The sequence below is a fragment of the Desmodus rotundus genome, chromosome 2 (assembly GCF_022682495.2).
Source record: "Desmodus rotundus isolate HL8 chromosome 2, HLdesRot8A.1, whole genome shotgun sequence".
Lineage (NCBI taxonomy): Eukaryota > Metazoa > Chordata > Mammalia > Chiroptera > Phyllostomidae > Desmodus > Desmodus rotundus.
This window is the reverse complement of record NC_071388.1, coordinates 98,574,972-98,599,565: the sequence shown is the minus strand read 5'-3', so window position 1 is coordinate 98,599,565 and position 24,594 is coordinate 98,574,972. Positions and strand designations below refer to the sequence as shown.

Here is a 24,594-nt window from a genome sequence, read left to right as displayed (position 1 = left end):
TAACCTAATTTTCATTTAATGGGATCACTCTTCCTGCTGGGCATATCCTATGGGGAGTCGAGGTTCGAAGAAGGGAGAGCAGTTAAGAGGTCAGCAAAATAATCCAGGTGAGAAATGGAGAGAGGCTTGCTCCAGCCAGTTTGGTAACAGGTGGTGAGAAATTATTAGAATCTGAGTAGATTATAAAGGTCAAACCAACAGAATTTGCTAATAACTTGGATTTAGAGTGTGAAAGAAACATAGTGATCGAGGGTGATCCTGTTTTTGACTTGAGAAATCAGAATGGTGGAATTGCCATAAATAAATACTGTGGGAAGGACTATGGGAGAAAGAAAAGTATATCAGAAACTCAGTCTTGGATATATTGATCTTAAGATGCTTATTAAGTATCCATTGGATGTCAACTAACTGAATACTTATGTCAGGAATTTGGGGATAGGTCCATCTATAAATGGAAACATATGACCCATCAGATTATAAATGGCATTAAAAGTCATGAGGCTGGCTGATTTCATCTAGTGCAGGGATGTCAAACTCATTTTCACCAGTGGCCACATCAGCCTTGCAGTTGCCTTCAAAGGGCCGAATGTAATTTTAGGACTGTATAAATGTAACTACTCCTTAACTAGGGGCAAGAAGCTTGGCCCCTGGAGCTGCTGCTGGGTAGAAACAAGGTGCTGGGACAGATAAAACAAAGTGGGGGGCCAGATTCGGCCTGAGGGCCTTGTGTTTACCACCTGTGATCTAGGGCTTAAATATAAATAGAAAATAGAGCCATGGCTGGTATGGCTCAGTGGATTGAGTGCCACCCTGGGAACCAAAGGGTTGCTGGTTCAATTCCCAGTCAGGGCACATGCCTGGGTTATGGGCCAGGTCCCCAGTAGTGGGTGCATGAGAGGCAACCACACATTGATGTTTTTCTTCCTCTCTTTCTCTTTCCCCTCCTCTCTGTCTAAAAATAAATAAATAAAAATATAAAAATAAACCAATATTCCTAAAAAGCTCAGATATCTATAAAAGGAACAAAAAAGTTTGACAACAAAAGGAGAAAATAGTAAAGGTTCAAAGACTGTCTTTGGGCAATCTGATATTTTAAGCTAGTGAACTGAGGAGGAAACAGCAAAGAAGACTAAGACAGAATGGCTAGAAATGTAGGAAGAAAACTGGGTAAATAAAGTGTTCTGGAATCCGAGTGAAGTGTTTAAAGGTAGGGACAATGCTTAATTGTGTATTATGTTGCTGATATGCCAAGATATTGCCTGAGAATTGACCACTGGATTTAGCAATATGGTTAGTAATAACCTAGAGATTTTTGTTGATTGGTACAGGAGAAAATTTGATCACAATGAACTCAAGACACAATGGGAGAATAAAATTAGAAATAATGGTTATAACAACCATTGCAAGGAATTTTGCATTGAGGATAAAGCAGTGATTAAAGATAAAAATGGGGCATTATAGGCGAATGGATTTAAAAGAGGGTTTTTCTCTTTAAATGGGGGAAGTGACAGCATGTTTGTATGCTGATCTCATAGAAATACTTATTATAATTATACAATTATGGGCAATAATATAAACATATTACTATAATTATAAAAAGAAAAAAATGCTGGATTGACTTTCTTGAGTAGGGGAAGGGGGCAGAATCTAGTGTACACAAGTAGAAGATGACCCAGTTAGGAGCTTACATAGTTTAGTCATAATAATAGGAAAGAATGTGGAGACCATGGAGATATAGACAGGCTGGTAGATGTGGTGGTGGCAACCATTGAAATTCTTATCTGACTCTTTCAATTTTCTCTGTGAAAGAGGACACATGGCTATTAGCTGAGATTGAAAACAGCAGAGGAGGTGCTAGAGATTTGAGGAGAGTGGAGAAAATTGCAATGGTTGTTCAAGAGGGTGGGAGAGAGAACGAGATCTCTAAAGTATGACGTTAGCAACACAGGAGCCCACTTGAGGTTATTCATGATTTATTTCAAAATGAGACTATTAGCGTGGTTACATATATTCTCCAGCCATATTCAGCTACGTAGGTATAGAAATAAAGTAGGTAGAATTAAATTTATCTTGATTAAGCTGAATATGCATGTGCAATATTGTGATTTACAATATGTGTTTTGTCTTTATCACCTGTTCTGGCACAGAGCTCCTAAAAACCCTTGGAATTCCTGGTGAGAGCAACACCATTGTCTTTTGTTATGTGAAAGAGGTGACCTTTGGCCGTCACATTAGGATGAGGTCTAATTGCCAGGGGTGCCAACCACATGATTAGAGGGTTGGCTGAGGGAGCGGGACCAGAGATTGAGTTCAATCATCAGTGGCCAAAGATTTAATTAATTATTCCTGTAATGAAGCCTACTTAAAATATCCAAAGGAGGGGTTTTGGAGAGCTTCCTGGTTGGTGAAAACGTAAAAGTGTGGGGAAGAGGGCATGAGAACTCTGTGTCCTTCCCAAATACTTTATCCTCTGCATATCTTCTATCTGGATGTTCATCTAGATCCTTTCACAATAAACTGGAAACAGTAAGTAAATAGGTTTTTGAGTTCTGTGAGCCACAGTAGCAATTAATTGAACCCAAGGAGGGGGTCATGGTCTCACATTTACAGCTGAAGAACAGGTAGTAACAACCTTGACTTGCGACTGGTCGGTGAAGAGGGTCTGGGGGGCAGTCTTGTGGGACTGAGCCCTTAACCTGTGGGATCTGACGCTATCACCAGTATCAGAATTGAGTTAAATTGTAGGGCACCCAGCCAGTGTTGCAGAGAATTGCTTGTTGTGGCAAAAAAAACCCTGTCCATACCTCTGGTGTTAAGTAGTGTTGTCAGTGCAGCAGTGTGAAAATGTAATAGTGTGACACATAGGAGAGACACAGAAGGTGGAAGGACTGGGTTTTTCCCTCTACAAGAGGTAAGAACTGTAGGTTTTTTCACCCTAGCCTGTAAAGTTGCATTAGTATGGTCAGCATCACCTGGGAGTTCATTAAAAATGCAAATCCTCAGATCCCAGCCCAGAACTATTGAATTAGAAACTCCGACGGTGGCACCCAATAATTTGTGCTGTAACAAACCCTCCACATGACTCAGATTCAGACTACAGTGATCGCTATCAGAATGGATAATGTCAAGGCTTTCCCACTCTAAAATCCAATGATTTAGTGCATTTCAAATTTCCATATCATTGATTAAAATTTGTTCTCAAGATAACCAAGATAAATCTATGTGAAAAGATTCCTTAAAGAAGCAGTGGCATTTTTTTGTTAAGAGGTTTTTGATTACTGATTCAATGTCTTTATTAGTCACAGGTCTGTTCAGAGTTTCTATTTCTTCATGATTCAGTTTTAGTCCATTGTATGTTTCTAGGAATTTATTCATTTCTTCTAGATTATCCAGCAATGGGTCATCTTTCATTTCTGATTTTCTTTGAGTCTTCTCTCATTTCTTCTAAGTCTAGCTAAAGGTTTGTCAATTTGGTTATCTTTTCAAAAAACCAATTCTTAATTGTAGCCACTAAAAAGTAGGCTAAGGACTAAGAGAATTGTGAATATTTTCTTAAAAATTGGAAATGTAGTGTAGGGTCAGCGAACATGGCCCTTCCCCCTCCCATGACTGAGGGCTGGTCAGATGGCCGCTGGCTAGAAGGAATATGTATTGTTTTGGGAGTGGATTGTAACTCCCTCCTTATCTCCTTTTAGGAGTGGCTTTCTTGTCTTGTGACTGCTTCTTGACCTTTACACACTGAGGTAATGTAGTTTAGAGTCATGTGTAGGACACGTGCTTCCTTTGTCTGGGACCCCTTATATCGAGCCTCAGACTAGAGGAGGTGCCCTCTCTATCCCACCAACCAGCTGCCTTCAATGCACTACCCCGCTGTGTGGGTAATAAACAGCATGTCCACATCAGCCAGTCCACCGGGTGGTTTCATTTGAATATCATGAACACGTAAGCAGCTCCCCAGTTTGGGTTTGGGGCTGTTCTGCTATATGTAATAAAAGATATTTTCTCATATGGTATTTGTCTTTCACCTCTGGCTTATTTCACTTAGCATAATCCTCTCCATTACCATCCATGCCTAATCAACAAGACAAATAAGCAAGCAAAATATAACCAGAGACATTGAAATAAAGAACAAACTGACAGTAACCAGAGGAGAAGTGGGAGGGGATAATGTGGGAAAAGAGGGAAGGGTTTTCAGGAACATGTATAAAGGACACTTGGACAAAACCAAAGGGGGTAGGATCAAGGGTGGAGAGTGGGGATGGCTGGGGCGGCGGGGGAGTGGTGGGAGGAAAATGGAGACAACTGTACTTGAAAAACAGTTAAAAAAAAAGGTAAAAAAAAAATAAATAAAAGTTCTAAAAAAATGAAAGTGACCTTTCTCATTGAAAAAAAAAAGATGAGAGTTTAAAAAAATAATTTTTTAACTTTCGCATTAAGGTTTTCTTCAGTGCTTTTCAGGAACTTATTTCCCAAGGCATTGTGTAGGTTGGCAGTTCCATAGTTTACTACCATAGAAATGGTTGTGCTTTTTTACCCTAAAGGAAAGTTGGAACATGACAAATGTTGAAATAGTATATGATTTATGAAATTTTCTATTACACAGAATACTTAAAATCTTTGCTACAGACAGTACAAATTCATGTTTTACAATACTTTAAATTTTAAAAAAGCAATGAATGAATAAATAAAAACTCTTACCACTTGGCAATACCATGACTGGCTCTGTGAATCTTTGTTCATCTGCTGAAGGTAGGTTCAGGGAGATGATTAACACCATTCCCAGGCTAGTTCCAACAAACAAACAAGGGGAGATGGTAGAGTCATTTTTCCGAGCAAAGGACTCCATAAAGTATAGTGCTGTAATTGCTTCTTTAGAATCTTTGTCAATGCTGGAGATGCTAGAGCTTCTAGAACGATTATAGGAATTTTCTCGGCTTTCTATGGAAATTTAAAAAACAAAAATGAAATGTTAGTATATTTCCAGAAAAAGTAAAGTGAGACTTCATGCATGAAAACCAAAATTATGAGGGACAAGTAGAATTGTGAGTCTTTGTTAACTGATCTGGAAGGCAGCTTATCCAGTACACCACATATTTTGAAAATGAAGAGACTAAAGTCCAGAAGTGTCAACCAAAAACTTAAGTAGGCCTGGGACTAAAACTTGACTCTCCAGTTCACCATATTTTTCTCTCTACACTACCTCACAAGTTTAGTTGAAATTCTCTAATCTGGAAAAAAAATTAGTCTAGGTAGTCAAAGTTACAAGAATTTCTGGTGTCATTTTAAGTATGCTTCCCTCTGTCTTTCAACTGTTGGAGGTACAGTATTCCTGAGGTTTTTTTGGCAATTTCTACTTACTGACAACATTGTGGCTACTAACCTCAAGTCACAAATGTTCTATGGCAAATACATTCCCCTAATGCAGTTTTTGGTTTTGCTAAATCTGGAGTAATTACAGTTGTAAAAATTGAACTATTTAGCAAGGCCAAAGAGCAAACATTATCTTCCTGAACTAGTTTGAAGCTGCCTACCTTGAGTCCAAATTCAGTCCTAACTACATAGGGCCAAATATGGAGCTGTACACAGTGCCATCCCTTTGATAGTGGTAATGTTTCTGAGAGGGCTTCAGATCACTTAAAGGAAATGGGATGGTTTCAGGTTCTCCTGCTCATCAACACTTATACAAAGTACTCCCTCCAGCAAGTATAAACTGAGCACCTCAGTTAAATGGTATTAGGAAGGTTGTATTGTTCTTAGAAACTCCTGAGTACATGTTTCTCACATTCTTCTTTCTACTGCCTTCACTCTCCTTGCTCTCTTGATAGGTGTAAGTGTGGCTCATTTTTACTAAAAAAGACTAAAAATAAATTCCTCAGACTACCCTTTTTCTAGAAAACAAAATATAGTATTTCCAATTTCCTCCTATCCCTCAGCAAGTTACAGACATAATTGTTTGAAATAGAATTTAGGAAAGAGAATAAGCTTGGGTATAATCTATATATTTTATAGATTTGGAGAGAGAGACATAGTATTAAGTAATTTTTCTAGAATGCAGCACAAGTTTGATGCAGAAATATCTAAAACTCTAAATTCTTGACTCTCAATGCAGGGATTGAGTGCTGTTTCTTTTATGACCTTTTATATTTTGATTCTTTTATAATATTCCTAGCTAATATGTTCCCCTAATTTTTCCATTCATGGTTCATCAACATTCAAGGTTGCTACTCGAGGCACTAGTGATAGAGAGAAAACATTGTCTCCATTATCCCTGGACAAGATTTAGTATGGCATAATAATAAACAAATAATAAAACAAAATTTATTTAAAAATTTGAAGAGTAATACAGACCATTGCTATCAAATTTTTAAAAAATTTAAAAATTATTTTATTGTTGTTCAAATACAGTTGTCTGCATTTTCTCCCCATCCCTCCACCCCACCCCAACCAAACCTACCTACCTCCCTTGCTTCCACCCTCCCACTTGGTTGCGTCCATGTGTCATTTACAGTAGTTCCCGAAAACCCTTCATGCCACTGTCCCTCCCTCCTCCTCTCTAGCTATTGTTAGATTGTTCTTAACTTCAATGTCTCTGGTTATATTTTGTTTGCTTTTTTCTTCTGTTGATTATGTTCCAGTTAAAGGAGCGATCATATGGTATTTGTCCCTGACTGCCTGGCTTATTTCACTTAGCATAATGCTCTCCTGTTCCATCCATGCTGTCGCAAAGGGTATAAGCTCCTTCTTTCTCTCTGCTGTGTAGAATTCCATTGCGTAAATGTATCATAATTTTTTGATCCACTCATTTGCTGATGGGCACTTAGGTTGCTTCCAGTACTTGGTTATTGTAAATTGTGCTGCTATGAACATTGGGGTGCATAGGTTCTTTTGGATTGGTGTTGCAGGGCTCTTAGGGTATAATCCCAGCAGCGGAATTGCTGGGTCAAAGGGCACTTCCATTTTTAGTTTTCTGAGGAAATTCCATACTGTTTTCCACAGTGGCCTCACCAGTCTGCATTCCCACCAACAGTGCACTAGGGTTCTCTTTTCTTCACATCCTCTCCAACATTTGTTGATTTGTTTATGGTGGCCACTCTGACTGGTGTGAGATGGTACCTCATTGTGGTTTTAATTTGCATCTCTCTGATGGCTAGTGATGCTGAGCATCTTTTCATATGTCTCTGGGCCCTCTGTATGTCTTCCTTGGAGAAGTGTCTGTTCAAGTCCTTTGCCCATTTTTTAATTGGGTTGTTTGTCTTCCTGGACTGGAGTCCTGTGAGTTATTTATATATTTTGGAGATCAGGCCCTTGTCTGAGGTTTCATTGGCAAATATGTTTTCCCATAGTGTTGGTTCTCTTTTCATTTTAATTCTGTTTTCTTTAGCCATGCAGAAACTTTTTATTTTGATAAGGTCCCACTTGTTTATTCTTTCCTTTATGTCCTTTGCTTTAGGGGACATGTCTGTGAGGATATTGCTGCATGGAATGTCTGAGATTTTCCTACCAATGTTTTCCTCTAGAACTTTTATGGTGTTACGACTTACATTTAATTCTTTTATCCACCTTGAATTTATTTTTGTGTATGGTGTAAGTTGGTGATCAAGTTTCATTTTTTTGAATGTAGCTGTCCAGATCTCCCAACACCATTTGTTAAAGAGGCTATTTTTGTTCCATTTTATGCTCCTGACTCCTTTGTCAAATATTAATTTACTGTAGATACTTGGGTTTATTTCTGGGCTCTCAGTTCTGTTCCATTGGTCTATGTGCCTGTTTTTATGCCAGTACCAGGCTGTTTTGATTACGGTGGCCTTGTAATACAGTTTGATATCAGGTATTGTGATCCTTCCTATTTTCTTCTTTCTAAAAATTGCTGTGGCTATTGGGGTTGTTTATGGTTCCATATACATTTCTGAAATGTTTGTTCTATATCTGTGAAATATGTCATGGGTACTTTAATAGGGATTGCATTGAATCTATAAATTGCTTTGGGTCGTATGGCCATTTTGATGATGCTAATTCTTCCAATTCATGAGCATGGTACATGCTTCCATTTGTTTGTGTCTTCCTTAATTTCTTTCTTCAGTGTTGTGTAGTTTTCTGAGTACAGGTCTTTTACCTCCTTGGTTAGGTTGATTCCTAGGTATTTTATTTTTCTTGTTGCTATATCAAATGGGATTTTTTCCCTGATTTCCATTTCTGATGTTTCATTGTTGGTGTACGAGAATGCCTTTGATTTCTGAGCATTGACTGTTTGTATCTGGCTGTTTTGCCAAATTCATTTATTAGGTCAGGTAGTTTTTTGGTGGAGTCTATAGGATTTTCCATGTACACTAACATGTCATCTGCAAACAATGACAGTTTTACTTCCTCCTTTCCAATTTGGATGCCTCTTATTTCTGTTTCTTGTCTGATTGCTGTGGCTAGGACTTCCAATACTATGTTGAATAGGAGTGGAGAGAGAGGGCATCCTTGTCTTGTTCCTGATTTTACTGGGAAAGCTCTAAGTTTTTGTCCACTGAGTATGATGTTGGCTGTAGGTCTCTCATGTATGGCCTTTATTATTTTGCAGAATGCCCCCCTCTTCCTACTTTGCTGAGTGCTGTAAATCGGTGCTGTACCTTATCAAATGCCTTTTCTGCATCTATTGATATGATCATGTGGTTTTTGTCTTTGCTTTTGTTTATGTGGTATATTAGTTTCTTGATTTGCAAATATTGTACCATCCTTGGATCCCTGGGGTTAATCCCACCTGATCATGGTGTATGATCTTTTTAATGTATTTCTGGATCTGGTTTGCCAATATTTTGTAGAGAATTTTAGCATCTATGTTCATCAGTGATATTGGCCTGAAGTTTTCTTTTATTGTTGTGTCTTTATCTGGTTTTGGGATTAGGATGATGTTGGCTTCATAAAAAGAGTTTGAGAGTCTTCCATCTTTTTGAATTTTCTGAAATAATCTGTGGAGGATGGGGGTTATCTAACGCTCTCCCTTAAATGCTTTGTAGAATTCTCCTGCAAAACCATCTGGTTCAGAGCTTTGTGCGTCAGAAGCTTTTTGATTACTGTTTCAATTTCATCAGGTGTTAATGGTCTGTTCAGACTTTTTGCTTCTTCTTCATTGAGTTTTGGAAGGTTATATTTTTCTAGAAATTTGTCTATTTCATCTAGGTTTTCACATTTCTTGGCATACAGTTCTTCGTAGTAAGTTCTTACAATCCTTTGTATTTTGGTGGTATCAGTTGTAGTCTCTCCTCTTTGATTTCTGATTGTGTTTATTTGGGTCTTCTCTTTTTTTCTTGATGAGCCTACTTAAAGGCTTGTCAATTTTGTTTTTTTCAAAGAACCAGCTCTTGGATTCATTGATCCTTAGAATTGTGCTTTTAGTCTCTATGTCACTTAATTCTGCTCTGATCTTGGTTATTTCCTTCCTTTTACTTGCTCTGGCGGTTTTCTTTGTTGTTGTTCCTTGAGTTCTTATAGGTGTAGGGTTAGGTTGTTTATTTGAAATGTTTCTATTCTTTTCAGGTACACCTGTATAATTATGAACCTCCTTCTCAGGACTTCCTTCTCTGGGTCCCATAGGTTTTGGATTGTTGTGAGTTCATTTACATTTGTTTCCAGAAACTTTTTGATTTATTCCTTAATCTCATTCTTGACCCATTAATTGTTTAATAGCTATTCAATCTCCATGAATTTGATGGTTTTTGAGTTTTTTCCTTGAGGGTAGTTTCTAGTTTCAGTCTCTTGTGGTCAGAGAAAATGCTTGACATGATTTGAATTTTCATGAACTTGTTGAGGCTTGTTTTATGTCTTATCATGTGGTCTATCTTTGAAAATGTTCCATGTGCATTTGAAAAGAATGTGTATTTTGCTTCTTTGGGATGAAAGTCTCCCTCTCTATATATATCAGTTAAGTCCATTTGATCTAGGACATGTTCAATGTCACAATATCTTTGTTGATATTTTGTTTTGAAGATCTATTTTTGACAGTGGGCTGTTAAAATCCCCTACTATAATTGTGTTGCTGTCAATATCTTTCTTGAAGTCCTCCAAGATTTTCTTTATGTATTTGGGTGCTCCTATGTTGGGTGCATATATATTTACTATGTTTATATCTTATTGATGGATTCTTCCCTTGAGAACTATGAAGTGATCTTCTGGGTCTCTTTTTATGGCTCTTTTTTTGAAGTCTATTTTGTCTGATAGGAGTTTTGCTACCCCTGCTTTTTTTTCCTGTCCATTTGCTTGGAATATTTGTTTCTGGCCCTTCACTTTCAGTCTGTGTAGTTCTTTTGTTCTGAGGTGGGTCTCCTGTAGGCCACATATGTATAGGTCATGTTTTCTTATCCATTCAGCTATTCTGTGTCTTTTGATTGGAGCATTTAATCCATTTACGTTTAAGGTTATTATTGATAGGTATTTATTCATTGACATTTTTTTGTACCTGTGTTCTACTCTCTTTCACTGTTTTTCTTCCTGTTCTCAAAGCAAGCCCTTTAGCATCTCCTGCAGAGCTGGTTTGGAGGAGGTATATTCTTTTAGATTTCTTTTGTCTGGGAAGCTCCTTATTTGACCTTTCATTTTAATTGAGAGCCTTGATGGATAAAGTAGTCTTGGTTGCACGCCTCTGTTTTTCATTACCTGGAATATTTTTCGCTATTCCCTTCTGGCTTGGAGTATTTCCATTGAGAAGTCAGCTGCTAGTCATATCAGGGCTCCCTTGTATATTACTTCCTGTTTTTCCCATCCTGTGTTTAAGATTCTCTCTTTATCTTGGTATTTTGCCATTTTAATTATGATGTGTCTTGAAGTGGGCCTCTTTGGGTTCCTCTTGATTGGGACTCCCTGTGTTTCCTGGATTTGTGTGACTTTTTCTCTCATCAAATTAGGGAAGTTTTCCATCATTACTCTTTCAAACAGCTTTTCTATTCCTTGATCTCATTCTTCTAGTATCGCTATTATACAGATATTATTACATTTGATGTAGTCCTGCATTTCCCTTAACCCCTTTTTATTCTTTCTGAGCCTCTTTTCCTTTTCTTGCTCATTCTGGATGTTGTTTTTCTACCTTGTCCTCCAGTTTGCTGATATGATCCTCTGCTTCATCTAGCCTGCTTCTGATTCCTGCTACTGTGTTCTTCAGTTCCGAAATTGTATTCTTCATTTCCTTTTGGCCCTTGTTGATAGTTTCTATTTCCTTTTTCATGTTGATATAGTTTGCAGTGAATTCATTGTAGTTTCCCTATAGTTTTTGGTAATTCTCTGTAAGCTCATTATGTGTCCTTATAACCAATGCTTTGAAGTCAATATCTGATAGCTGACTTGCCTCTTTCATTTAGCATTCCTTCTGAGGCTTCCTCCTTTCCTTTCATTTGGGGATTGTTTCTTTGTCTTCCCATTGTTTGTGAGACTCTTCCTGTTAGCCTCTGCTGCTTAAGTTGATCTGTTCTGACCCCCTGGATTTATGGTGTAAACTTCTGTGGTAGAATACCTGTGAGATTCAGTGGTACAATCTCATTGATCTCCCAACCTTACTTACTGATCTTGGGCTGTGGTTTATGTTGGCTCTGTGCATGTCTTTGGTTTTTGGTTGTTGTTGGGTCCTTCATTGGTGGGTCCTTTCCACCAGCTCGTTATTTGAAGGTCAGTCTGTCCCCCACGTCTTGTCTGTTGTGCAGGTGTGGGCAGGTTGTGTTGGAACTGGTTTTTCCATGGGTACAAGGTTTTGAGGCTTTTCTCTTGCTCTTGGTCAGTTGTTTGTTTTGAGTAATTTCTCCACTATTTAGTTGTATTTCCAGATAGGTCCTAGGTTTAGTTAGTGTGGCTTCCACTTCCTCCTTCACCTTCTTCTGTTTTTATCTGTTGGTGGTTCCTTTGTTGGTGGGTTTCCTCTTCCCGGCTGTATCCTGGTGTTTACAGCTTCTACCTATTCTTTTTTTGTGATAGGTTGGAGGGTAAGGCGAAATGGTTTAAGACAGCAGAAGTGTATTCTGTGATATTTAAAGTACCAGCCTTTAGAGAAGAGATAGGAGATCCTTTGGATTTTTATAGTGTTAACCGTGATAATTCACCCACCTAGCCACTTTTTAGAAAGGGTGGAGAGAAGATAAGACTCTCGTTGAGGGGGGGAAGGATTGTGAGTTGGATCTAGAAAGCTGTGAGCATATGGGAGGTTAGATTATGAGGTAAAGGGAGAGTAAAGGGTAGAAAATAGGTGTAATGTGTGAGAGAATAGAGTTAACCACACCTGTAATAAAGTTCAGGAAACAGTGAAGTGGGCTAAGATCTGGGAGGGGTTCTGTGTAGTATTTACAAATGTATAGAACAGCTATTATTTACAATAGTAATGAAGCAACAATCATATGACAGAATCTATATGATCTGGATAACTAGAATAGGGATTATAGGTCATACAGTAGTGTGCTAATGGAACACAAGTGAAGTGAAACACAGTTAATTAACAATACACTGGGAAAGAGAGAACAAGGGGAAAGCAGTCAAACAATGCAAATTAACCAGTCAAGTGAAGAAGACTAAACAGAAAGAAGAGAAATACAAAAATACTAATAAAATGAGGGCTGTAAGAATAATGAAAAAAAAATACAAATATACTATAACTTGCAAGTTCTCTGGAGTAGCAAAGTGAAATTTGTTTCACTGCCTCAGCTGTTGGGATGCCCCCTCTTTGGGTCCAACTCTGGTCTTTTCACAGTTCCAAGTTTTATTGTCTCACTTGTGGGAATTAAAAAAAAAAAAGGAAAAAAGAAGAAGGAAGGAAGAAGAGATATAAAGGGAAAGAAAGAAGGAATAAAACACGGCAGAAGGAAACAGAGGAAGAATATGTTAAAAGAAAAAAAATAATAAAAAAATAATAAAGAATTACTTAAAAAAAAGCCTCCTTGTGGCTTCAAACTGGCAATGCCAGTTTTGCTGGTCTTTTTGGTTGCAGCAGGCTGAAGGGAGCTTAGTTTAACTGTTCTCGGTTCCCCAGCAGCACTTGGCCAGCCTCCAGCCCAGCTCCCCAGTAGTTCAAGGTCCCACAGTTTCAGGCCTCACCCTCCTCGGGGCTATGGATGTGAGAGCGGGGCCTTCAGTGGTGTGCACTCTCTTAGGTGCGTTGGATGTAGTCTCAGGTCCCTCCAAGGTGCGTACTCTCCCTGGTGCCTCTGATGTGGGCTCGGTGTCCCCCACTCCCCTGCAGGAGAGCCCCGAGGCAGGTGGAGAGGAGGCTGGAGCTGCTGCTGCAGGAGAATTCCCCAAACTGTCGCCGAGTGTCTCTTTTTTTCACTTTTCCTTTTTGAGAATTTCCTCCTGCTCAATCCTTACCCTCCTTGTCCTCTCACACAGCCCACCTCTCCAGCTAGACCGGGGACTGTCCAGGTAAGGGCCCGTCATGGCCCAACTCTCAACTCTCTCCAGCTGGCGCACAGTCTCTGTGGGTTTACCACTTCATTTTTATTCCCCTCCCTGTGACTTCAAGCAATCAAGTCTCTCTTGGTGCTGCTTTAACCTTGTTTGGCAGGGGAGGGAGCTGTTAATCCGGCTCTCTCCCAGGAGCCCTGTGCCAGGCCCACCGCCCGCTGGGCCTGGGGCTGTAGTCACTCTGGTCCCCGCGCTGGTCCCAGGGACCTTATTGTCCTGAAGATTGACTGTTTTTTCAGTGTCCTCTATACTTTTTGGTCTCCTATCTTCATATATGCTGGGGTACTGTTGGCTGTTGGCTTTGTTCCTCAGTAGATCAGTTAGGTGTTTCACTCGTGTGCAGGGGGGAGTGGACTCTGCTCCCGCCTATCTTGCCACCATCTGCTATCAAATTTTTTGATAAATGGGGTGATACAATTATTTTATAGCACAGCAAATAGTTCTAAGATTATTTTTTACTACCTCTGTCTGCTCTGTCTGCTAAGTTCTTTCTCAGCAAGATAGTAGCAGCAAAGTTACAAGATTCCTTCCTTTTTTTTCCTCTCTAAAAATTTCTGGCCTTCTTGCTCTTATACTTTACTCCCTGCCCCCACAATCATTCCATAAGTAAGCAAACAGTCCTTTTTTTAAACATATGAATGAGGCTGATCAGTTGCCTCTTGCATACCCCCAACTAGAGAACTAGCCCCCTGACTGGAAATCAAGCTGGTGACCTCTCGGTTCCCAGGCTGATGCTCAATCCATTGAGCCACATCAACCAGAGCCAATATTTTGCCTTTTTTTTTTGGTCACATGCACTTGGCAGTTGAGAAATTAAGGTTGCCAGACATTGAACATCTATTAATAGACAGAGACACTAAGAGGCTTACCACTGAGTTGGAAAGAAACTCTCAATTATTACTGGGAGTCTAGACCACAGATTAAGTCATAGGTCTCCCTTTGTATAGAGGAGGTGGGAACCTACCAATAAGCAGAGCCATCTGGTATTAGAAGTGAAGAAGGAGGTAGAGTGTGAATGGATTTGCAGTCATAGCCACAGCCTGGCCATGTAAGTCATTGTCTGGAGTTGACTAGTTTTTTATATCTTTTATATATGACCTCCATCCCTTGTCCTTCAGCTCCCACTGCCATGGTATGCCAAATTTTAATTGTTATCCTAAAAAATTTGTATGTTTAACCTACCTTCTGTTGTAACTGGTAAAGAAATCTCCATGCAAGCAGCTGACTGTGCTTTTCGAAATGGTGGTCTCCCAGGCCCCCAACGATTTACTTTTGAAACGTCAGCACTAGAAAGGCGCTTTCCAGAACTGCAACTATGAGAAGTTGGACTTGTGCAGTGTCCATTTACATGATCTGTACCAAGAAAAAGAAGGCAGCATAAGTATCATAATTAAATCTTAATATAAAAAAATCCAAGTGGATAGATTAATGAATGAAGAAGAGTGAGAATTCTTTATGTTCAAACTATATAAACATGGCTAAGTCCTTGCTATATTAAAATTTAGTCACAATTCAGTAGTTAGCCAAAAATTTGATAGTTATTAAATATAAAATTATTTTTAAAATTTGACTAGTTAGCATAGTTTAATATTCTATATCCTCATTATGTATTCTACCATTTAACGGCAATACAAATTTGTTTAGTACTAAACTTTCTCTTGATTAATTTAAATAAAACACCTATTTACGTAAGTTTTGGAAGTACTTCAAGTGCTTGTAGATTAAATTATAGGATGGAAGCACCTTACTGTGTGCAGTTGAGAATGGTACTTGAGAATATTCACTCAAGGTCAATCCAAGATGGCGTAAAAGTAAGTGGAAGTTACACTAACCTTTTCTAAGGAGCAATATGGAATTACAACTAAATTGTAGAGAAATCATCCTGAACACTAGCTGGAAAGAAGCCTTATAGCCACGGCCAGACAGAAGAAACCATTTCACCACAATGTGACTGGTAGGGAGTACACAGGAGGCATGAGAGGGCAGTCTGGGCTCCCACAGGTAGCACCTAAAGTTCTAGAAGGATGCTTAGTGAGTTCTCCCTGAGAAGTGTGAGGTCTAAACCACAAACTGTGCTCCCCACCAATAGCACCAGAGCCAGACAGAAACCCAGATAACATCCAGCTGTGAAAAGCAGCAGGGTTTCTATCTGCAAGGGAGAGATGGCTGGAGATGCAGAGAGCCTCTTATAGTCCAACACAAAATTTCATTTGCAGCCACTTACCCTGGGCTCAGGCAGAGGGAGGGCAGTGTGGACTAGAGACACTTGAGGAGAGTCTGGGGCTGGTGGCTCTGGGGAAATAACTGAAGGATCAGCTACCAAGATCCCTATGCTGAGTCATTCCTCATACTGCAGGAGCCATCTTTTCTCAGGCACAGCACTCCTCTTGCAGTGGCATCAGCCTGAGGGGAAGCAATAGCCCTACCTACTGGAATTACTCTGTGCTACCCTGTGGTGCTTAAGCTGGACTGCTAATTACAGCTTGATGACTGAAGAGTTTAACTTCTAAGATAAAAAATGCAAAGACACAGCCAAAAAGAGAAGACAAAGAAACAGACCCCAAATGAAAGAACAAGAGAATTCTCCAGAAGAACAAGATGAAATGGAGGCAAGCAATTTATCAGAGAGTTTAGAGTAAGGATTGTAAAGATACTCAACAGAAGGAAAAAAGATATAGAAACCATAAAAAAAAGACCAGTCCAAAATAAAGAATGTAATATCTGAGATAAATAATACACTAGAAGGAATAAACAGTAGGTTAGATGAGGCAGAGGATTGTATCATTGTTTTGGAAGACAAGGTAGAAAACAACACCCAGTCAGCACAGCAAAGAGAAAAAAGAATTTAAACAAATGAGGAGAGCTTAAGACACATTTTGGATGACATGAAACGTAACAACATCCACATCATGGGAATACCAGAAGGAGAATAGAGTTAGCAAAAATTTAGGACCTATGTGAATAAATAATGATGGAAAACTTCCCTAATCTGGTGAAGGAAAAAGACACACAAGACCAGGAAGCTCAGAGAGTCCCAAACAAGTTGGACCCAAAGAGGCCTATACTGTGACACATCATAATGACAATAATAAGTTTTAAAAACAAGGAGAGAATCCTAAAAGCCACAAGAGAGAAACAGGTAGTTACATACAAGGAAGCACCAATTAGATTGTCATCTGATTTCTCAACAGAAACATTTCAGGCCAGAAGGGAGTGGCGTGAAATATTCTAGGTGTTGAAAAGCAACGATCTACAACCAAGGCTACTTTACCCAGCAAAGCTATCACTTAAAATCGAAGGAGGATAAGGCATTTCCCAGACAAGAAAAACTAAAGGAGTTTGTCAACACCAAACCAGTACTGAAACAAATGTTAAAGGGCTTGCTTTAAAAAGAAGGAAAAAAAAGAGAAAGGAAAAAAAACCCAGAGGAAAATAGTCTAACAATAAAATGGCACTACATATGTGTCTATCAGTAATCATCTTAAATATAAATGGCTAAATACTGTGACCTAAACATATAGGGTAGCTGAATGGACAAGAAAGCAAGGTCCCTATAAATGCTGCCTCCAAGAGATCCTTCTCAGATCAAAAGATACACACAAGCTAAAAGTAAAGGGTTGGAAAAAGATAGTTCATGCAAATGGAAGAGAAAAAAACTATGGTAGCAGTATTTATATCCAACAAAATAGAATTTAAAACCAAGGCTATAGTAAGGGACAAAGAAGTACACCACATAATGATAAAAGGAACAATCCAACAAGAGAATATACCCTAGTAAACATTCACACACCCCACACAGGAGCACCTAAATATGTGAAGCAAATCCTGATGGACATAAAGGGAGAGATCAACAGAATTAAAGTCATAGTTGGGGATTTTAATACCCTATTGACTCCAATGGATAGATCTTCCAGTCAGAATCAACAAAAAGACAGTAATCTTCAACAACATTCTAGATCAAATGGGTATAATTGATATCTTCAGATCATTTCAGCCCAAAGCAGCACAATATACATACTTTTCAAGTGCACATGGAATGTTTCCTAGGATAGACCACCTGCTAGGACATAAAACAAGTCTCAATAAATTTAAGAAGCTTAAAATCATATCAAGCATCTTCTCTAACCACAATGCTATGAAACTAGAAATCAATCACAAGAACACTGAAAGACATGCAAAGACATGGAAGCTAAGTAACATGTTATTAAATAATGAATGGATCAACAACAAAGCCAAGGAAGAAATCAAAAGATACCTTAAAACAAATGAAAATGAGGACACAACAATCCAAAAATCTATAGGATGCGGAAAAAGCAATCCTAAGAGGGAAATTCATAGCATTACAGGCCTATCACAAAAAACAAGAAAAATCTTAAGTAAACAATCTAACTACACACTTAAAGGAACTTTAAAAAGAACAATAAACAAAGCCCAAAGTGAGTAGAAGGAAGGAAATAATAAAGTTCAGAGAAGAAATAAATAAAATAGAGTCTAAAAAAGTGATACGAAAGATCAATGAATCCAAGAGCTGGGGTTTTTTGAAAAGATAAAGAAGATTGATAAACCATTAATCAAACTGATCAAGAAAGAAAGAGAAAGGATCCATATAATAAAAATCAGAAATGAAAGAGGAGAAATAAAAACTGACACCAAAGAAACACAAAAAATCATAAGTAAATATTATGAACAATCATATACCAACAAACTAGACAGCCTGGAGGAAATGGATAAATTCCTAAACATACAATCTTCCAAAAATGAATTAGGAAGAATTAAGGAATCTGAGTAGTCAGATTACATCTAATAAAATTGAAGCAATAATAATAAAAAAGAAAAACTCCCAACAAACAAATGCCCTGAACCAGATGGCTTCACAGGTGAATCAATCAATTATTCCAAGAAGATCTAACACCTCTCCTTAAACTATTTCATAAAATTCAAGAGGAAAGAAGGCTCCCAAACTCATTTTATGAGGCCAGCATCATCCTAATTCCAAAGCCAGATAAAGACACTGCAAGAAAAGGAAATTATAGGCCAATATCCCTGATGAACATAGACACTAAAATCCTCAATGAAATATTAGCAAACTGAATACAGCAGTGCATGTAAAAGATCATGCCCTATGATCAAATCGGATTTATTCCAGTAATGCAAGGCTGGTACTATTATAAATCTATAAATGTGATTCACCACAAAAACTAAAAGGAGGATAAAAACCACATGATCAATAGATGCAGAAAAAGCTTTTGATAAAATCCAGCACCCATTTATGATCAAACTCTCAGCTAAGTGGGAATAGAAAGAATGTACCTAAATATAATAAAGGCCATATATGACAAACCCACTGCCAGCATCATACTCAATGGGCAAAAACTACAAGCATTCCCCTTAAGATCTAGAACAAGACAGGGATGTTGACTATCACCTCTCTTATTCAATATAGTACTGGAAATTCTAGTCACAGCAATCAGACAAGAAGAAGAAATAAAAGGCATCTGAAGTGGAAAGGAAGAAATAAGACTGTCTTTATTTGCAGGTGACATGATATTGTACATAGAGAACACCAAAGATTCCACCAGAAACTAGTAGAACTGATAAATGAACCGAGCAAAGTAGCAGGATACAAAATTAATATTCAGAAAACAGTTGCAGTTTATATGCAAATAATGAACTAACAGAAAGGGATATTAAGAAAACAATCCCATTCACAATTGCTCCAGAAAGAATAAAATACCTGAGAATAAACCTAACCAAGAATGTAAAAGATTTGTACTCAGAAAATTATAAGACACTAAAAAAAGAAATTGAAGAAGATACAAGTAAGTGAAGCATATACTGCGCTCATGGATAGGAAGAATAACATCATTAAAATGTCCATAGTACCCAAAGGAATCTATAGATTGAATGCAATTCCTATCAAGATTCCAGTGACATATTTCACAGAAGTAGACCAAATATCTCAAAAAGTTATATGGAACTACAAAAGGCCCTGCACAGCAATAGCGATCCTCAGAAAGAAGAACAAAGTTGGAGGAATCATGCTAACTAATATTAAACTATACTTCAAGGGTATAGTAATCAAAACAGCCTGGTACTGACATAAAAACAGACACTCAATGGAACAAAAGAGAGTACCCTGAAATAAACCCACACCTTTATAGTCAATTAATATTCAACAGAGTAAGCAAGCTCATATAATAAGCTAATGATAGTTTATTCAATAAATGGTATTGGGAAAATTGGACAGATATATACAGAAAAATGAAACTAGACCACCTCTTACACCACACACAAGATTAAATTCAAAGTGGATCACAGACTTGAATGTTAGATCCCAAACCAGAAAAATAGTAGAAGAAAACATAGGCAGCAAAATCTTGGATATTGCTCATAAAAGTTTTTTTTATCAGATATATCTCCCCAGGCAAGGGTAACAAAAGAAAAATAGGTAACAACAGTAGAGTAGATGAAACTGAGAATCAAATCAATGATTTGGAACATACAGAAGCAAAAAAACCACCAAGCAGAACAACAAAAAGAAAAGAGGATCCAAAAAAACGAAGATAGTATAAGAAGCCTGTGGTACAACTTTAAGCAATATAACATTTGCCTCATCAGGGTACCAGAAGCAGAAGAGAAAGAGCAGGAAATTGGAAATATATCTGAAAAAATAATGAAAGAAAACTTCCCTAATTTGGTGAAGGAAATAGATATGTAAGTCCAGGAATCACAGAAAGTCCCAAACAAGATAGATGCAAAGAGGCCCACCACAAAACACATCATAATTTAATGCTGAAGGTTAAAGACAAAGAGATGGGACTATGGGTGTGGGAGAATGGGTGAGAGGTGAGGGGCTTAAGAAGTACAAGTAGGTAGTTACAGAATAGCTGTGGGGATGTACAGTATAGGAAAGGGAGTAGCCAAAGAACTTACATGCATAACCCATGGACATGAACAAGGGTGGGAGGACTGCCTGAGGGAGTGGGGAGTGCTGAGTGGAGGGGGGCAAACAAGGAAAATCAGGATAACTGTAATAGCAAAATCAATTAAATATAATTTTTAAAAAGGGGTATTCTCAGAATCTAAACATAAGTGCTCTATCTTGCTATATTTTTATAGGTATACGGTACACTGATGCCATGGGATAAAGCTGTGAATACTCCAAGGTCTTGAAAATTTTTTATTTATTATATTAAGGAATATAGTTCTTGCCATTTCCAAAATTTCCATTTCAAAAGAATCAAGTGATTAAACATCATTGGTAGATGTCAAATGAGAACAGGTGATTTATTGAAGTGACATTCTCAATTTGTAAATCTCATGAGACAAAAATAATTGGAAAATATCCCTCACCTTAATCAAATGAGACTCTAATGGGATATAAAATAAATGTTTTTGCTTACAACAAATAAAAAAATGGAACTCCATCAAACTAAAAAGGTTCTGCACAACAAAGGAAAACATCAACAAAATAAAGACAACCCACAGAATGGGAGAACATATTCATCAATACATCTGATAGGGAGTTAATATCCAAAATTTATAAGGTACTTACAAAATTCAACACCAAAAAACCAAACAACCCAATTAGAAAATGGGCAAAGGACCTGAATGGACACTTCTTTAAAGGAGACATAAAGATGACCAATAGACATATGAAAAGATGCTCAATGTCACTAATCAGAGAAATGCAAATAAAAACCACAATGAGATACCATCTCACACCTGTCAGAATGGCTATCATCAATTAAACAACAACTAAGAAGATTTGGTTAGGATGTGGAGAAGGGGGAACCTTTTTGCACTATTGGTGGGAATGAAGACAGTTTCAGCTACTGTGAAAAGTAGTGTGAAGATATGTCAAAAAATTAAAAATGGATTTGCCTTCTGACCCAGCAATCCCTCTTCTGGAAATATATCTGAAGGAACCCAAAACACTAATTCAAAAGAAAATAAACATCCCTATCTTTATTGCAGCATTATTTACAATCGCCAAAATATGGATGCAGCCCATGTCCATCAGTAGATGAGTGGATAAAATAACTGTGGGACATTTACACAATGGAATTCTACTTGGCTGTAAAAAAGAAAATTTTACCCTTTGCGTAGAATGGATAGACCTGGAGAACATTATGCTTAGTGAAATAAGCCAGTCTGAGAAAGACAAACCACATGATCTCACTCATATGTGGATTCTAAAGAACAAACTGAACTAACATGCAAAACAGAGACAGACTCATAGATGGAGAGCAGATGGCAGCTAGTGGCAGGATTGAGTAAAAAGAAGGACTCACAGATATGGAGAACAGTGTGGTGATTGCTGGGGTAGGGAGATTAAGGGGACTAAATGGTAATGGAGAAAAATACAATAATAATTTGAAAAAAAAAAACAAAACCCAGAATGTTCATTCTAGAGCTAGACTGCCTGGGCTCAAATCCAAATTCTACTAGTTTTACAAATTATTGAAGTGTTTATGCTTTATTTTCCTTCTCTGTAAATTGGGAATATTATTATCTACTTTGTGGAGTTTTTGTGATAATAGATGTCACATGCAGGGATACTTTCTGGTATGCGGTAAACTTTTAAAAAATATATATATTTATTCATTATGTTATTACAGTTGTCCCATTCCCCCCCCACTCCACTCCATCCTGCCCACCCCCTCCCTCCCACATTCCCCCCCCCCCATAGTTCATGTCCACAGGTCATACTTATAAGTTCTTTGGCTACTACATTTCCTACACTATTCTTACCCTCCCCCTGTCTATTTTCCACCTATCATCTATGCTACTTATTCTCTGTACCTTTCCCCCCTCTCCCCCTCCCACTCCCCTACTGACAACCCTCCATGTGATCTCCATCTGTATGGTTCTGTTCCTGTTCTAGTTGTTTGCCTAGTTTGCTCTTGTTTTTGTTTTAGGTGTGGTCGTTAATAACTGTGAGTTTGCTGTCATTTTTACTGTTCCTATTTTTTATCTTCTATTTCTCAGGTAAGTCCCTTTAACATTTCATAGAATAAGGGCTTGGTGATGATGAACTTCTTTAACTTGACCTTATCTGAGAAGCACTTTATCTTCCCTTCCATTCTAAGTGATAGCTTTGCTGGATACAGTAATCTTGGATGTAGGTCCTTGCATTTAATCTTGGGTAATGTAATTATGATGTGCCTTGGTGTGTTCCTCCTTGGGTCTAGCTTCTTTGGGACTCTCTGAGCTTCCTGGACTTCCTGGAAGTCTGTTTCCTTTGCCAGATTAGGGAAGTTCTCCTTCATTATTTGTTCAAATAAGTTTTCAATTTTTTGTTCTTCCTCTTCTCCTTCTGGCACCCCTATAATTCGGATGTTGGAACATTTCAAGATGTCCTGGAGGTTCCTAAGCCTCTCCTCATTTTTCCAAATTCTTGTTTCTTCATTCTTTTCTGGTTGGATGTTTCTTTCTTCCTTCTGGTCCACACCATTGAGCTGAGTCCCAGTTTCCTTCTCATCACTATTGGTTCCCTGTACATTTTCCTTTATTTCTCTTAGCATAGGCTTCATTTTTTCATCTGGTTTTCGAACAGATTCAACCAATTCTGTGAGCTTCCTGATTACCAGTGTTTTGAACTGTGCATCTGATAGGTTGGCTATCTCTTCCTCACGTAGTTGTATTTTTTCTGGAGCTTTGAAGTGTTCTGTCATTTGGGCCATTTTTTTTTCTTTTTGTCTTAGTGCTTCTGTTACTTTAAGGGGTGGAGCCTTAGGTATTCCCCGGGGCGGGGTAACACTGGTTGTTGCCCTGTGATGCTGTACGTGGGGGAGGGGCCGAGAGGGCGCAATGGCGCCTGCTCCCCTCTCCACCGGACTCCAATCTTTCACTCTGCTACCCACAATCAAACTGGGCCCCTCTGGTGCTGGTTCCCGAGTGGGTGGGCTTGTGCACACTGTAGGCCCCTGTGGGTCTCTCCAAAGACCTCTCCTGTGAGGCTGGGAGTCTCTCCTGCTGCTGCCCAAACCCCCACAGGCGTTTTCAATCAGAGGTTTGAGGCTTTATTTCCCCCATGCTGGAGTCCTGGGTTGCACAGTCTGCTTCGCTCCCCGCCGTTTGTCTGGTTTATGTGTGCACGAATGTGGGGCCACAGGGTGCACCGCTCTGCCTGCCCCGTTCTCCGCCACTCTGAGTCCAGCCCTCTTGGTTTATCTGTGCGAATGTGGGGCTGCAGGGTCTGCCAGTGGTCAGACTGCCTGCCGGTATGCGGTAAACTCTTAACAAAAATTATTATTGTCACTGTTGTTTTAGAGTATTAAAAGTGCCCATTTCTAAGACAAACAATATTGTTTATTTAGAGCGTGAGAGTTTAGCTCTATTTTGATATAATTAAAAAACTTGGAAATACATGTACAAAAATGTCTCATTTTTATTAATGCTAAACATGAATATTTAAACTAGCATCTAATAGTTCTGCAATATACAGAATGCATTTAAATGTTCTTGTTTGGTCATTCTAAGTACAGTAGAATTCAACGGGGAGTTCATGTTTAATATCCATGTTGGACATGTGTCACTGGCACTCTATTTCAGCCTTTCTGTATTATACTTTGATAAGATCATACATTTCCTAGATTTCCTTGCAGCTCTTGCAAAGATGAAAATTAGGTTTCATTATTTAAATGCACTAGTGCGTTATACTATTTTTTAAAATGAGATTTAACATGTATTGAATATTTTAAATGCCAGGCATTTTATACACATTGTTCATTTAATCTTTACAACAACCCTGCAAGGTATATGCTTTATTATTCTGACGTTGGAGATGAGGAAACTAAAACTTGGGGAAAAATGATTCAGATAACTATCCAAATTACATAAGTAGTATTCGTGGAGGCAGGATTCTAATCATGATTTTCTCATTGTCTTATGCTTAAAAACTGGGATACAGGCTCATATAAATTATTTGGTAGCGTTTAGCATATTGTGTAATGCATATTGAGATCCAAACCCTTTAGGGCCAGTCTTCTTCCATACTAACACATATCTCAGAAATCCCAGATTTCCCAGTTGGAAAGGCAGAAATATCCCAGTAAGAGTTAACCACTGGAAGGCTGAAGTCGGGAGCTCTACTCCTCCTTCAGTATCACATTTAGTCTGATAAATAGGAAGAACTCTGAGGGCAAAAGTTGGCACTAACAAGGACTTAGA

General features: G+C 38.4%; 1 protein-coding gene across 4 annotated transcripts in view; it reads right to left on the bottom strand.

The window, feature by feature from the left end:
• Positions 1 to 24,594, bottom strand: part of STXBP5L (syntaxin binding protein 5L) — a 352,782-nt gene that overhangs the window by 19,689 nt on the left and 308,499 nt on the right. For all 4 annotated transcript variants that reach the window (XM_045185997.3, XM_045185998.3, XM_045185999.3 and 1 more), the window contains 2 exons: positions 14,602 to 14,772; positions 4,699 to 4,938 (listed from right to left, as the gene is read on the bottom strand). In XM_045185997.3, coding sequence (XP_045041932.2) covers positions 4,699 to 4,938; positions 14,602 to 14,772 — 411 coding nt within the window. The remainder of the gene's footprint in view (positions 1 to 4,698; positions 4,939 to 14,601; positions 14,773 to 24,594) is intronic.